Genomic DNA, 16,760 nt, shown 5'->3' with positions numbered 1-16,760 from the left:
CATTCCTGTGTTGCGGATTACACCTCAGTAAATACTGTTGATATATATCCGTGTGTAATTACTGTGTATATTGCTTCCTGTGTGGTGCTCCTCCCACTTCGCTGGGTTCCCTCACAGGTGGTGGTGCTGCACCAAGGCGAACAAACGATACCCCAGGCTCCCAGTAGCGGAGGCTCAGGCCTTCGGTAGCCAACCAGGTGACGGCAGTACCGGTAGTCTCAGGGGGAAAGAGGGCTACACACACATTCTAGCATTGCGTTTTCAGTGTGTCTTCTTAGATTCTGACTGGTCCTTTTCCCTGTCACAATCCCATTTACACATATGCGTATTTGTGAAAATATATTTTCTTATCAGTATGGAACTAGAATATTTTTTTAGTACAAATATTTCACACCCAGTTTTTGTCTTAATATTTTTTCACTTGCTTTATTTTCTATATAAGTATTGTGACACTCATCTATAGTTCTATTCATAAAGATGTAGTAGCTGTTCTGGTTGGTGGTTAATTCAATGTTCTTCATCTTATTCACAAAGACACAGGAGCACATGACGGCTTCAAACGGACCAACAAGAGAGTTCTTCATAGATACAGTACAGAGCTTTCCAAAACTTCAGTACAGAGATTTGGAAAGCTTTTTATACATGAAGAAGTAACCTGTGAAGATTTAATGCTGGAATAGGTGCGATAACTGGTACTGCTGTTAAATTCATGTACTCGTTAATGAGGAACAAAAGAAAGCTTGTAAGGCTTTGGAAAATTGCCCAGTCCAGACACATCCGGAGTGATGTCTATTTCCTCAGGTGGAAGAGGAGACTTCAGGGTAAAGTTCTGCAGTATTGTGATTAAGAAGATGAACAACTCCATCCGAACAAGGCCCTCACCGAGGCAGACCCGCTTCCCTACGGAACACAAAGGAAAGGGGAGGATGTATACTTGAATAGCTACATTGTAACACAGGTAAAAAGTGCAAATGTTTAGCAAATAAGCCATTAAGAGCACCATGTATTACATACAGGACAAAATGTTCCATGTGCTCCTTCTTAAGTCAGATACAAAAGTTTTGTCTACCTGCGGCTAAGGGCACAAAGGCATCATTCTTCTTAAATTTTCCATGTTCATCTAGGAAGTTTTCGGGGTTGAATTCATTGGGGTATTGGAAGCAGTTAGGATCACTTAGCACAGAGCCAAGCACCAGAAACACGTTGGTACCCTATAGAAAACAAGGTAGGTGGTAAATCAGAAACTTCTTTTTTCGAAATTCCAAGTAGCTACAGTACAGATAATGCTCAGCTCAGAGCTATGAGATTTTGACAGTGTTGCACAGTTTATATAAGGTGAAAATTGTATTTTGGATCTAAACTGACAATCTGAAAGCACTAATGTATCATGTTACTTTCTCAAATTTTGCCCTGTGTGCATCAGTTTTTGATACAAGTAATTAGGGTGTGGTTAAGGTATTTTTAATGGATGCACATGTTATAATAAGGTTGTGATGGTACAAGGGGGTACAGAGTGCACTACCTTTTAATGTATAGCGCCAATAGCACAATTACTATATTATTTGACAGACTAATTGTGACACTTTTTATTTATTAAAGAAAATGTATCTATTTTAGGAGGCCTTTCTGCCTTCTAAGCATAAATATTGTATACATATTTCTAAAATAATGCCAGAATAGCTTTTCCTCAATGGTAGATGTACGTATGTTTTTTCAGACATAGAACAATACTTTTTTAAGTCACTTAGGACACTGGTAAGTTGAGGACTAATTAAGGAATGATGGTAAATAACCATCAATACCGGAGGCAAAATACAGCTAAACACCTAAATAATGCTGTTAAGTGGAAACCAACTAGAGAGCAGATAGATGGTGCAATCTTATAGTATAGTAAGGTGTAGCTGATAAAGATATTATACCATGTCATCCCTTTTCCCCCATACGGGAAGGGGATATGGCTGGAGTGGTCAGCGCCATCAAAATATATTAGGTTGTGAGAGGTATATTAAAGATGCGCTAGTAAACATCAAATAATCAACAACAAATACCCAGAAAATGTATATACTGTATATATCGAGGCAAATATAGCTGAAGCCAGAGAGGAGTAGGCTAATATGATGTATACTATCTCAGCCAACACGCTGAAACAAGCCTATCTATAACCATCTGACAGCGCTCATGCAATAGCTGCACCAAGGATAGATACATTAAACCTATAAAGAGGGAGCACTAGTGTAGGTATAATCTGAGCGCTCTTGCCGGGGATATTCTTTGAGAGCAAAGCGCTCTGTTTATGGTGGGGATATTACTGATCCTCTGACCCTACAGGTTACAGTTCCTGTTAATAGCAGTTCTCAAATGTACCTATCTAGGTCATATATTCTGAAGTCTCTATGTGGATACAAGCACCTCTCCAATAGAAATCAGCACTGATATGATATCACGATCAGTAAAGATGCTGGAGCGTGCAGGCAATTAAGCCCAAATAAGATCTTTACTTTGCTCCAACAACAGCTACTGTGCTGCCTTAATGCAATTCTGTGCAGACATCAACACGGATATTGTAATGCTTGCGCTCACCACGAACAAGGTGGGACCCTGGTACTGAGGTGGGAAAGTATAGAAATATGCACCCACAGCAGTGGAGGCACGCCTGGAGGGTGGATAGTCAAGATCGCCGGGTCTGGGTTGGAGAGAGTGGATTAGTCTTGATACTTTCCGAGGTCGTAGGTAGGTGTAGGTAGGTGGCAGGAGGGTAGTCAGAGTCTGAGGTGCCGTGGTCAAGGGTTGGAGCCAGTAGAGAAGTAGATAGTCAATTTGCCGTGGTCAGGGATGGAGAAGGTCGGAAGGTCTGAGGCTAGCCGGGGTCGATAATCCAGAGCAGGATCCAAAGCCTAGCCGGGTCGGTACACAGGGAGGCAAGCAGCATCAAGGTAAATAACACAAAGAGAACAAGGCAGAGACAGAGATGTGGGAACACAAGGCTACCAATAACTATGCTCAGCCAAAGAGGAAGTGACAAAGCTGAGCATACAGTATATAGAAACAGGAGTCCAATGAGAGAAGGGGGTGGAGCGGAATCTGAAGAGGCAGAGATAGGCTGTGAGAAGCAGGAGACAGGTGAGGGAGATATTAGAGTTGACACGCAGCTGGGGAGCGGTGCATGCGCGTCACGTGTGCGCGCTGTGCGGGTCAGGTGTGAGGCACAAGCAGAGGGCGGAGCCAAGCTCCATGGGAAACTTGAAAGCCCTCTGTGGGCGCGCGCGCTCTGTAAGGTGTGCGGGAGGCTGTACAGCAGGGCGCAAGGAGGAAGCACGCCACGGGGGGACGTGCTCTCAGATCTCTTGCAACGGGATGCAGTGCAGCTGGAGGTAAGGAAGGAACACACTGCAGGGGATGTGTTCCCCGATTCTTTACAGTACCCCCCCTTGAGGAGCGGCCTCAGGACGACTCCAATATGGCTTGTGGAGGTACCTGGCGTGGAAGTGCCTCAGCAAACTGGAAGCATGTACTTGGTGATGGGGTATCCAGGACCCCTCTCAGGGTCAAACCCTTTCCAGTGGACCAAGTACTGGACTGATCCCCTTGATCTTCTAGAGTTGATAGTTGATAATGGACTGGATCTCTTACTCAGAAAGAAGGTAGTGCACGCACTCAGTCACACTGGTAAATAAGGGGGTACTTAGCTGCCGGTGCGCTGAATCCAGGGAAATCTTGATGTCCCGAAGTAGTTCAGTAGGTAGAAAGGAGGCAGGCACACGGTCTTAATCAGCAATGAAATTTAATGTGCCTAAGAAACCGACATTTCGGCAGTGCAATACTGCCTTTCTCAAGGTGTGGGCCCACACCTTAAGAAAGGCCGTATTGCACTGCCGAAACTTTGAAAAACAGGCTTAAGAAGAAAACATGAAAGACTGAAGCTTTTTTCATAGAAAGAGACAGTTGTAACCGGTACGCGACCGGATTGATTTGCTCCAAAATGGAAAATGGAGCCATTTTGAGGGTCGTTGTCTTCAGCCTCATATTTTTGGAAGAGAGCCACACCCTGTCTCCTGGTTTGAAGTTGGGCACCTTGTGCCAATGACGGTCCACTTGAACATTTTGTCTGCGAGTTGCTTCCACAATGCCGGATGAAATTTATAATTGATAAAGAATGGTGATTTTTGTGTAGATTCGTTCCTTAAAGAATTGTGGGCAAACTCTGCCCATGGGAGAAGGTCCACCCAACCATCTTGGGCGTCGGAAATGAAGCACCGTAAATATTGTTCCAAAGTTTGGTTAGTTCTTTCAGTCTGTCCATTGGTGTGGGGATGATACACTGAAGAAAAATTAAGAGCAATGTCCAAAATTTAGGGATGAATTGAGGACCACGGTCGGATACTATGGTCAGTGGTACCCTGTGAACACGAAAGATCTCTTTGACAAAGATATCCGCTAAGTTAGCGGAATTAGGTAGGCCTTTGAGAGGGATGAAGTGAGATTGTTTTGAAAATCTGTCGACGACAACCAAAGTAGTATTCATTCCTTTAGAAATAGGAAGCTCGACAATAAAATCCATAGAGAGATGACTCCAGGGGCGTTCAGGCACTGGCAGTGGGCATAGAAGACCCAGTGGTTTGTTGCGTGCAGCTTTACCCTGAGCGCAGATAGAACAGGACTTGACAAACTCCTCAATGTCCTTATGCATGGTAGGCCACCAGAAGGTTCGTCTGATGAGGTCAGAAGTTCTTCTGGTAGCAGGATGACCGTCAGACTTAGATAAATGACCCCAGTCTAGAATCTTTTAACGAAATTGAGGAGCAGCATATAGACAACCATCCGGCACCTCAAGACCATCGGGAATGCGTGTTTGAGTAGCCAAAATGTCATCCAGAACGTCAAAAGAATTGGCAGATATAACGTTTTTGGAAGGAAGGATAGTCTCCGATATATCTTCAGACTTGTCTTCGACCACGAACTGGCGGGACAGTGCGTCAGCTTTCAGGTTTTTTTGACACAGAAATATAAGAAATAAGATAATTGAATCTAGAGAAGAAGAGAGACCAACGGGCCTGATGAGCTCCAAGACGATGGGCGTTTTCTATGTACAGCAAGTTTTTTATGATCTGTGAGAATTGAAATGGGATTTTCAGTACCTTCCAAGAGGTGTGTCCATTCTTGTAATGCGAGTTTGAAGGCGAGAAGCTCCCTGTTGCCAACGTCATAATTCTGTTCCTCAGAGGAAAACTTTGTAGAAAAGAAATCGCAGGGGTGAAGCATGGCCTGAGGGGATTCCCTTTGAGAAAGAATAGCGCCTGCGCCAATGTCAGATGCATCTACCTCCAGAGTAAAAGGTAGTTTGGGATCTGGGTGACACAGGATAGGTGTAGAGCCAAAAGCTTCTTTGAGAGATTTGAAGGCTTGAAGTGCCGCAGGTGGCCAGGAAGAGTTGTTTTCTCCTTTCTTTGTCAAGGCCGTGATTAAAGCTACAGTAGAAGAATTTTTTTTGATGAATTTGCAATAATAATGATCAAATCCTCAAAATCATTGAATTTCTTTCAAGGAGGTCGGCAGTGGCTATTCTAGCACTACCTTGAGTTTGGCAGGGTTCATGGAGTATCCGGTGTCCAAAATAATATAGCCCAGGAAGAAATTGATTTCTGCTGAAATAGGCACTTCTCTAGTTTGGCGTATAGGAGATTCTCCCGAAGGCGAGACAAGACCAACTTAGTGTGATGAATGTGTTCTGAGAGAGATTTAGAAATGATGAGAATGTCGTCAAGATAGACTATGACAAAAAGATTGAGAAGATCTCGAAACATCTCCTTTACGAATTCTTGGAATACTGCCGGAGCATTACAAAGGCCAAAGGGCATGACTAAATATTCGTAATGCCCATAACGAGTGTTGAAGGCCGTCTTCCATTCATCGCCTTGGCGTATATAGACAAGATTATATGCTCCTCGAAGGTCCAATTTGAAAAAGATAATGGACCCTTGTAAGCGATCAAAAAGCTCAGAGATGAGCGGTAGGTGGTAACGGTTCTTCACACAGATCTTATTAAGCCCCCTGTAGTCCATACAAGAATAAGCCAGCTCCAGCTGGGGAGGAAGAATTCCGAATAAATCTCCTCTTCAGGTACTCTTGGATATATTCAGACATATATTTGGTTTCAGGAAGAGAAAGAGGGTAAGATCTGGCTTTGGGAAGAACGGAGCCTGGCAACAGATCAATCGGGCAATCAAAAGGCTGATGTGGGGGAAGAACCTCGGAGCGTACCTTTATCGAAGATATCTTTGAACTCAGCATAAACTTCAGGAAGAGAAGGTTCTTCTTTAGGGACCTTTAAACCGCAGATTTGTTGTCTCGGACTGAAACAAGACTTGGTACATTGAGGGCTCCACTGTATGGGTCCTTTGTTGGTCCAATCCAATTGTGGGTTGTGTCGTTGAAGCCAGGGAAGGCCTAGGATTACCTCAACGGATGGTGTATGAATTACGTCCAGAACGATCTCCTCCTTATTGTCGTCTTTAGTGATGAGAGAGTGTTTGCAAGTCTTCAGAGAGATGAAGGCTGGCTGGAGGGGACGTCCGTCAATGGCTTCCAACCCGACAGGCACAGATTTATGGAGAAGCGGGATCCTGTTCCTTAAAGCAAAAAGTCTTAGTCAATAAAATTACCTCTTGAACCGGAGTGTAAAGTACGTGCTTGCCACAAACAAGGAGGGACCCCGATACTGAGGTGAGATGGGTAACAAACTGCACCCACAGCTACGGGGACACGCCTGGAAAGTGGAAAATAGGCATCTGGAACCGTCTGGGAGTATAAGATAAAATAAGATGCTCGCCAGACGAGAAGGGAGATTCCAGAAGATAGGTGGTACCGAGAGCCTGGTTTCCAGAGCCGGGAGGTAGGTCGGAATCCGCAAACCGAGGTAAAGGGGTCGGGGTGTCCAGGAGGTCAGGATGCAGACCAGGGGTAGAAGACCAGAGCGGATCCACAGCCAGGCCGGTTCGGTACGCAAAGGATCACTGAGGAGACAAAGAGACAGGAACTGAGGCAGACACGCCACAGGAAATGCTTGGGAAACCAGCGTAGCCGCTACAGCGTGGTGAAAGCAAAGTCTGTCAGGAACAAGGAAAGCAGCGCCGGGGTGCAATGCAAGAAGGCCTTGGGATGCCGGGGACTGGAAGCAGGATACAAGGCACAAGGAGCCCAGCAGGCCAAACACGGAGTCTGTGACATGCACAGTTACTTGCAACTTGGATTGCAAAGTCTATGTCCAGCAACTTCCTGAGGGCGGGGCAGGCACTAAATAGCACAGGAGGCAAATCAGGCCAGAGCTGCACAGGAGTCAGCAGGAGGCAGGTGATTGCAGAAGCAGGGAATAGATTGTCTGGAACCTGCAAAGCTCCGGATGGAAGGGCTCCAGTCAAAGCCAGGAGTGGATTCCTGACACGGAGTCAATGAAGGCGGATGTAAAGACCTGAAACTTGTCACCCTTGAGGAGAATGGGGAGCATGATCCGGCTCGGCAAAGTTTCCTGGGAAGAAGGGGAAGGGGACATAGCACCAAATATTATCCCCTTATACCTCATAGAGCTTTGGCGTTTCCCGGTTTGAGTGGGCAGCGAGATAGTTGATGACCAGGATGACCGCAATAGTGATAGAGGCCGCTGTCCCGCCGGCGCTGTTTCTCAGTGAAAGATAATCGGTGGCTTCCCAGTTGCATAGGCTCAGGATCGTCTGAAAGTGAAGGTTCTATACGAACAAGATTGTGGAAAAGGGGTCTGGTCGAAAGAGGCCGAGAGTAAGAGCGTTCGAACTTTCTCTCCTGGAGACGCTGGTCGACACGGATACCTACCGCAATGATATCCTCTAAATTAGTAGGTCTTTCTTGAGCAGCTAGTTGATCCTTGAGGGGTTTGGCTAACCCCTGCCAGAAGGCCGCAGAAAATGCCTCATCATTCCAAGCTGTCTCTGCTGCGATGATCCGGAACTCAAGAGAGTACTTAGCAACTGTCCGGAGACCTTGAGAGATATGAAAGAGAGAGGATGCTGCTGTGATCTTGCGACCCGGGTGTCAAAGACCTGCTTAAATTATTTTATAAAGTGACAGTAGCCCTGGGTAGCCTCTGGTCTTTGTTCCAAAATGGGGGATGCTCATGCCAGGGTGTCACCGGTCAGCAGGGCGATGATATAGGCTACTTATGACCTTGCAAAGGGAAAACGAGAAAGGGTTAATTCAAATTGAATTCCACATTGGTTAAGAAAACCTCTGCATTCGTGGGGGTCACCAGACTGCGCATAGGCTCATGGAACTCACAGTAGAATCCAATCAAGGGTAAAAGTAAAGATAAGTTCCTGCATCTGCGCTGATCGTGAAGATGATATCATTGCTGATGTCAAATGGAGTAGTGTTATAGGGCAGCTTAAAATGATTTTGTACAATAAGTAAAGATAAGGTCAATTGCGTACTCCTGCATCAACATTGATCATTTTTGCCATATCTGTAAGGAATCGGGGAACACGTCCCCTGCGGCGTGTTCCATCCTTACATCTAGCTGCACTGTATCCCGTTGCAAGAGATCTGAGAGTGCGCCCTCTGCGGCATGCTTCCTCCTTGCCCCCTGCTGTACAGCCTCCCGCGCACGTAATATGCGCGCACCGCTCCCCAGCTGCGCATCAACTCTAATATCTCCCTCACCTGTCTCCTGCTTCTCACAGCCTATCCCTGCCTCCTCAGAGGCCGCTCCTCCTTCTCTCATTGGACTCCTGTTTCTATATATGCTCAACTCTGTCACTTCCTCTTTGGCTGAGCATGGTTATTGGTAGCCTTGTATTCCCACATCTCTGTCTCTGCCTTGTTCTCTCTGCGTTATTTACCTTTTTGCTGCTTGCCTCCCTGTGTACCGACTCGGCTAGACTTTGGACCCTGCTCTGGATTATCGACCCCAGCTTGCCTCAGACCTTCTGACCTTCTCCATCCCTAAATGGGCAAATGCACTATTATCCATATTTGAAGAATAGTAATTTTGCCCATTACTGTACTGTATGTATTGGGGGGGTGTATTTATTTAAATGTATTGCATTTGTTTTGCACAGGATTGATACCGCAGGTCAGCGGGGACCCGCGTGAACCACCCGAGGACACCTGGACTCCTGCGGGGACCACTCAAGGACCCCCATGGGGTCCCTGGAAACCCAAGTGGAGGCCCCTGTACACCCAGGGGAAACACCAGAAGACCACCGGACACCACTTGAGGACCCCCATGGGGCCCCTGGAAACCCACTGAGACCACTTGGAGGCCCCCGGGCAACCACAACAACACCCTGGAGGCCCCCGGACACCCACAGGAACTACCCGAGGACCCCCAGACACCCGCGGGGACCACCCAAGGACCCCCATGGGGTCCCTGGACACCCAAAAGGACCACTTGGAGGCCACCAAATACCCTCAGAAACCACCTGAGGACCCGCAGACATCTGCAGGGACCACCCGAGGACCCCTGTGGGGTCCCTGGAAACCCACAGGGACCACCTGGAGGACCCCGGACACCCATGGGAAAGAACCTGAGGACCCCCAGACACCCATGGGGACCACATGAGGACCCCCGTGGGGTATCGGACATCCGATGGGACTACTTGGAGGCCTTTTCCAGCCTCTGGTATCAATCCTGTGCAGAAAATAATAAAATATAAATTGATGTGGGGGCACAGGGGTTGGGTGGGTTGTCTATTGGTGGGTAGTACATATTGTAATGTTTGTTGGGGGCAGAGGGGGTGAGTGAAGGGCCAAGAACCCCCTTCACTCACCCCCTCTGCCCCCAATAAACCTGCTGTTGTGCCTTATCCCTTCATTGCCTTAGCGGCTAGCCGCTAAGGTAATGAAGCTGCTTACATTTTATTTTTATTTATAGTGTTCGTGAGCAGGGGGTCTCCTTAGCTCAAAAAAGTTGATTTCAGCCTCTGAGACCCCTACTTCCTGAGTTACAGGCCCCGGTATAGGGTGCCGGTATCCCAGCCATGTTAAAATCCATGTGGGATCTAAACAAAGCTGAGGGATACCAGCACCCCATACCGGGGCCTGTATCTCAGGAAGTAGGGAGTCCCCGAGGCTGAAATCAACTTTGTTCAGCTCAGGAGACCCCCTGCTCACGCACACTATGAATACAAATAAAATGTAAGCATCTTTATTACCTTAGCAGCTATCCGCTAAGGTAATGATTTTTTATTTGGGGGTGGGGGGGGGGGGGTTGATACTAGTGTGCAGGATCAGGGGGTCTTCTGAGCTGAACAAAGTTGATTTCAGCCTCGGGGACTCCCTACTTCCTGAGATACGGGCACCTTTATGCGGTTCCGTTATCCCTCTGCTTTGTTTAGTTCCCGTGGTCATTTGACCCACATGATTTTCACATGGTGATACCGGCACCCCATAACGGGGCCTGAATCTCGGAAAGTAAGGGACCCCCGGACCTGAAATCAATGCGGTTAAGCACTGGAGACACACTGCTACAATACTGTAGTATTTAAAACTAAATAAAAACCCTGTGATCGACTGTTTGAGGCGCGCAGTTAGAGTGACTGATTCAGACTCTTACTGCGCGTCTCTTACAGACATGTAGACCCCGGTAGGATTAACACAGCAGGGACACCTGCTGTGTAAATCTGATGGGCCATTAGTGTGCTGCGGCAAATTTTGAAAGAATTTCGGGGAAATCTTGAAAACCAATTTGATAAATGATCGGATAACGGCCACTCCATCTGTATATACATTTTCTGGGTTTTTGTTGTTGATTATTTGATGTTTACTAGCGCATCTTTAATATACCGCTCATACCCTAATCTATTTTGAGGGCGCTGACCACTCCAGCCGTATCCCCTTCCCGTATGGGGGAAAAGGGATGACATAGTATAATATCTTTATCAGCTACACTTTACTATACTATAAGATTGCACCATCTATCTGCTCTCTAGTTGGTTTCCATTTAACAGCATTATTTAGGTGTTTAGCTGTATTTTGCCTCCTGTATTGATGGTTATTTACCATCATTCCTTAATTAGTCCTCAACTTACCATATCTGACAAGCACTTGTCTATGTCAGATTGTTTATGAATAGTAACAAAGAAAGTTGTAAGAATGCTCAAAATACCCAGCTGTAGAATGAATAATCGATCCCAAAACACAGGTAAGTGTATATCATGAATGTGAGTTAGTCCATAAGCAGAATAAAGCCATGAATCCCTGAAAACCGAAAGTGTATGAGAAAACTCGCCACAATCAATTTCATTAGGGGCAATAATATAGCATAAGGGCAAATAGACTCACGGACACCTCCTTGTTTGGATGACGTGCTGCTGCTGGTAAATCCAAGGTAGATGCGAGAAGAGTAGAGCACCATCAAAAACTGGAGTCAGGAGGGGATCCAAATGTTCAAAAAATCTTTATTGGAGTAAAATATGCATAGGAAAAACACCTCCTACGCATTTCGAACAATAGTTCTTTATCAAGGCTTGATAAAGAACTACTGTTCGAAACGCATAGGAGGTGTTTTTCCTGTGCATATTTTACGCCAATAAAGATTTTTTGAACATTTGGATCCCCTCCTGACTCCAGTTTTTGATGGTGCTCTACTCTTCTCGCATCTACCTTTTTTATGAATAGGGATTTTTTGGCTCATCACCACACTGTTTGTTTAATTACTGTTATACATCCATTTAGTGATATATGTTTTACGTAACTAATAAACGATATATTCACTGTTTGTTTAATTACTGTTATACATCTATTTAGTGATATATGTTTTACGTAACTAATAAACGATATATTTTACACCACATGTAGTGCGCATTTTAGTGAATATTCTTTAAAGCACACTGTCTAGTGTTCTCATCCTTTTTCTGATTCACTTTCGATTCACAGTTTGTACCCACTAATTATTAACCAATATTTATTACATTTACTTATTAGTATGTGTTCTAGTTGATCACTCCCTACCATCCCTCCCTTTTCTCACTTAGAACACTGAATAATATATAAAGCAGAAAATAATGTCAATGCAAATCTGTTATACCTTGATACATAGATTAAAAAGATCTTCGTCAGGATGACTTATATAAGTGGGCACTATGTAAAAGAAAGGGGGAACATTCCCTAAGAGAAGACATAAATCTGCTGTGGTTCGTTTTATGAAACTTTGAAGATTGCCATTATATTGCTAGTACCTTGACCTGTAATATTTATACCCAGCCTGGTTGATGGAAGTGAGATAAGTTGACAACCGTGTTTTGGGAAACCACCTTGGGAATGGTGTATCCTCTAAACTGGACGTCATGCGTTGCTGCCCTTGGTACCCCCAGAGGGATCAAGTTGATGTATCTCTGAATCTCATGAAGCACGGCATCTGTATACGGCATGCTGCTCCTGTCATGTAACTTTGGGCTTCGGTTTCTGCCAATGATGCGGTCAATCTCGTCATGGACGTTAGCTAATAGGCAAATAAAGCTGAAACTCAAGTGCAAGAGCATGGAGTATCCTATACAACATATATTATCAAAACCACTGTTTAGTGAAAACATATAGAGACTCCGGAATATATCCACGCACAGGATCCCTAAAGCCCTCTAATACATCATATAGTGTTTTACCCAAAGCTACCAGAATGCAAATCAGCTAGGTTCTATTTAACTACAGTATACAGTATGGAACACAGATTGTTAGACAGGGAAGCTTATGTAAACTGAGAAGAGTGAAAGTTGATTTGATTATGAAATGCTTTGCAAAGCCTCAGACGTTGTTGAGTGATGAGGGCTTTAGAATCTTGATTCACCTTGAACCTCTTGGTATCTAAGGAGAAGGAGGAGAGCATACGTCAGTGTGGTGCTGATCGTATCTACCCCAGAGAAGAAGATCTGTAGGGTGCTGCACATCAGGTTGGTCATGTGGAATTCACTGTGGGGATCCTCTTTCTCCTGATGGCATGGAAAAGAATAAATACAGTGTTATTACGCTGGGATGATTAGAATAGTTTGATGGCACCAACCCAAAACTTATTTTCTTGCATAAGTGAATTTATTCCTAATTTTCCGATTGCCCTATATATGTGTTTCCTATTACTTAGAGATGGGCAAATCTGCCCAAATCTGTTTCTCGACTTTGTCGCATTTTCAAAAATCCAAAATCCATTTAACGGTGTAAAATCTGTCAACGGATTTGGTCGGTTTTAATCCGTGTGGATTGAAAAAAACGCCATTGGATAGTCGCCAAAAAAAGTGCCTCTCTCTACTTTTACACCACCTAACTACTCCATATAACCCTTCTGTAACTGCTCCTATTTCTCCATATAACCTCTCCCTAAACTTCCTTCCTTTCTACTCCTATTTTTCTGTGTAGTCTCTTCCCATATCCTCAGCAGATATCAGACATGTCAGTATTTTAACATCAATATACTGTATTGCCAGTCTGCCATCTTTATGCACATACATTTTGAGTACTGTCACATTATACAACTGTATATCTGTACCTTTTCCATTTGAATGAGGAAGGCATCAATGTAGTCCCTAGGATTACTGGCATCCAGAGTCTTCTGGTTCATCTTAACTCTCTTCTCTACAAACCAGAGAAGCTTCTCCATAAGTGTAAACACCTTATTATATTGACCAGGAAGGTACTTCATAATCCATGGAAACATTTCATAGAGCTAAAAGGAATGAGTTGTCATTAAAAGAATTATCCCTCTTAGCTCGCAAAAAAATATATATTTTTTGTAATTGTTGAGATTAATTGTTATTCCTAACCTGAGTCCTCCTCTTCCCTGTAAGGGGACAATTATAAGAATGGGAAGTGGTGTGGTAACTGGTGGTGGTATGCCTATGTATATGTTTACAATCGGCCATATTCAGTTGTGCTTTCCGGGCATATCATATCATACTATAATATATCATAGAATTAGGTCCTATGTATGTAAGGTTCTGCTCATCAGACAGAAATACCATGCAAAAGAGCCAAAGGAAATCAGATCCTTCCCATGTTTCAGCTTATCCATTTAACAAACTAACTTTTACCTTTTCACTACTGGAAGCCAGCAGCATCCGAGTGCCACCGGACTTCTGGGATTGCACCTATGTGTTTGCTTTGATAGCAATCAAATGATTGCGACTGTCTCACCCCTTTGATAAAGCAGTGAGCCTGATCAACCCATTGAAAACAAGCATTTGAATGATAACATAGCTGGAATGACTCAAAGGCCTATGGAATGCCAGGTCCTGTGTCGTACTATGTACGTCATTAGGACACACTAAAGGGTTAACAAATATTTGAGATCTTTGAAGGTGTCTGACTGATTTATCATTTCGATTACACCACTCAAACATGTCACTGTCATTGGTTCATTTTTGTTCCAGTAGGGACTACACATTAGAAGCACTGTTTCACTTTAGTATAGTATATTAAAAGAAGAGGAGAAAATAGTGGCCTGCAGATTACAGCACTGGCCTTTGTGGTATACTGGTCTTGTCTCCTATTAATGAGATGCCTTCATTATTAAATGCCAGTTATATATGGGGTTTTTTTTTTAAACTTTCTCCATGATTAAAATGAATTCATTCCAATAAATGTTTTTTATTTATTTTGCTGTTTAATACAGAAGATCTAGCGAATCCACATACAAAAAAATTATAGGAAACTAAAAGTGATGCCCATTGGGTGCTCTTTTGCAGATCACGACCCAGAATCATTGTCTACATCCTACCCACTATATGACTGGATAATTAGTTGAATAAAGTAGGGTTGTTGATCTCAGGATGACACATACTGATGGGTATTTTATCTTTGCTTAATACCAATGGAATATTAAGAAATAGCCCTTATTCTCCTCTCAAACCTCAGTGGTGGAAGGTTTAATATCTTAGTATCAAACATTAGATTGTATGTTTTAGGTAGCAGTATTAGGTATGCCTGTTTTATTTAGTGAAATAATATACTGTATTTGACTATAATCTTCCCTCTATGTCCATCAATCCTCATCTTTGGTTGTACAAGCTGCTAATAGCAGCTATTTAAAGCTTTAGGGAAACACAGTACCTGAAAAGTGCTACTTTTATTGTAGGTCCATTCTTGATACCTGTATTGTAAAGAGTGTATGATGTTTGAGTCAATGGAAGAGGCTTGATGAACTCGCTAAGATGTGTGGTTTGACTCAAATACTGTCTACGTTTTTCTCGTGGTCTCTGCTTGGTTCTTACCTGTCCCCAGGCTGAGCTTATGGTCTGAAAGGTTTCATGTATCCACATTATCAAGGACAGCAGCTGCTCGTCTTCATACTCATACCTGCTGCCGAACATGATGGAACAGATGATGTTGCAGGTAGCTTTGCCGATACATTTTTGGGGGTCAAAAATGGACTCTAGATCAGGAAGGAAGATTGTGACTTCACAAGGCATCCCTATATTCCATAGAGCACTTTAATTAGAGCTCTGGGGTAATGTGAGCACTGGCCTGATGCATTGCAATAGGACATCGCTTCAGGCCTATTAACCAAACAAGGTACAGTACAGTATACAGAGAAACAGGGTAGTGTAGTGCGCTCTAAACCAACTATGTTAAATTACCACAACCAGGTGCTCCAAGTCATGGGAAAAATAAATAAATATGTGACTAGGATCATGAAAACTGCAGCAGGTATAATAAGATGGCTCAAAACATCTAATAGTGCAAAATTTGAAGAAAAAGATACCAGCGCAAAAAAACCTTTTCCAAAATGGGAAAATATTTTATATTGAAGTAAAAGAAACACAAATGAGTGCTATCAATAAACACTAGATAAGTTAAGCAAACATAAAATTGAAACGATACAAAGTTATCAGAGGCTTCTTGTGCGTTGTCGGTGTAGATGTTAGCAAGAGCAACAAAAGTAGAAGTACTGTGGTTAAGGCAATGCTGATAGGGAAAGCACCCACTCAACATTAGCGTCAAATTGGATTACTTGGAACAAGAGAACCAATATTGATGTTTGTTGCAGGGTACATGCAACCACACGCGGGTTTTCTTGATAAGGCTTATTTATTGAGCCTTAAAAATTACAGCACACAAAAACAAAACAGCTTCTGGTCAGCATACAAAAACAAAATAGCTTCTCTTCAGCATAGAAAAACAAGACCGCTTCTTTTCAGCATGCAGGACACAGACAGTTCATCAAACATGTACTTTGAAAAACAGACCTTGTAGCAGTAATCTTCCTTCAGCATTTCACTCCTGTCTCCTGACCAGCTAGCCTGCATCTGTGTATAGCCTGGGGGTTTAAAAACACCTTGATGAGGCAGCTGGGCTCAGACTAATTAACTCAGCTGAAAGTTAACCTCTTCACTGCTGCATTGCTACACTACAGATAAGTCTGCCAGGCATATGGCTGGTGACGTTTATTTACCCTGTCACAATGTTACTATTTAGAATTGTAAAAATTATGAAAATTATTATAGTCCAAAATATCAAAGGCAGGTGTAGACGAATATATCGAAATAAAGGATAAATCTTCTTATGGATAGGCTGTTATACTGTAGATACACATGAAAGAGATTATAAGAGTGATATAATATCACGCTCTTCATTTAACCCCATAGGGACCATGGTGTTCAATTGGAATATCCAGTAACTTTTATCTAGAGAGTACCTTTATCCTGTCTCCACCCCTACTGTCAGTGGGTATAGGTAAGGGGGAGAAAGGGTGCTCCAACCACCAGAAAACCTATCAATCAATCAGTAAGTCTTGAAGAACTCCAAAAAGA

General features: G+C 43.6%; 1 protein-coding gene across 3 annotated transcripts in view; it reads right to left on the bottom strand.

Annotated features, from left to right (window-relative positions):
- Positions 1–387: 387 nt before the first annotated feature.
- LOC142498670 (cytochrome P450 2G1-like) overlaps positions 388–16,760 on the bottom strand; it is a 42,105-nt gene continuing 25,732 nt past the window's right edge. For 2 of the 3 annotated variants that reach the window (XM_075606926.1, XM_075606927.1), the window contains 6 exons: positions 15,222–15,382; positions 13,502–13,678; positions 12,809–12,950; positions 12,279–12,466; positions 1,070–1,211; positions 388–900 (listed from right to left, as the gene is read on the bottom strand). In XM_075606926.1, coding sequence (XP_075463041.1) covers positions 719–900; positions 1,070–1,211; positions 12,279–12,466; positions 12,809–12,950; positions 13,502–13,678; positions 15,222–15,382 — 992 coding nt within the window. In that variant the 3' untranslated portion in view covers positions 388–718. Of the gene's footprint in view, positions 901–1,069; positions 1,212–12,203; positions 12,467–12,808; positions 12,951–13,501; positions 13,679–15,221; positions 15,383–16,760 lie in introns of those variants that run through there. The other variant, XM_075606929.1, reaches the window with a different exon arrangement.

The sequence above is a fragment of the Ascaphus truei genome, chromosome 7 (genome assembly GCF_040206685.1).
Source record: "Ascaphus truei isolate aAscTru1 chromosome 7, aAscTru1.hap1, whole genome shotgun sequence".
NCBI classification, from domain to species: Eukaryota; Metazoa; Chordata; class Amphibia; order Anura; family Ascaphidae; genus Ascaphus; species Ascaphus truei.
This window is presented reverse-complemented; position numbering and strand designations above follow the sequence as displayed.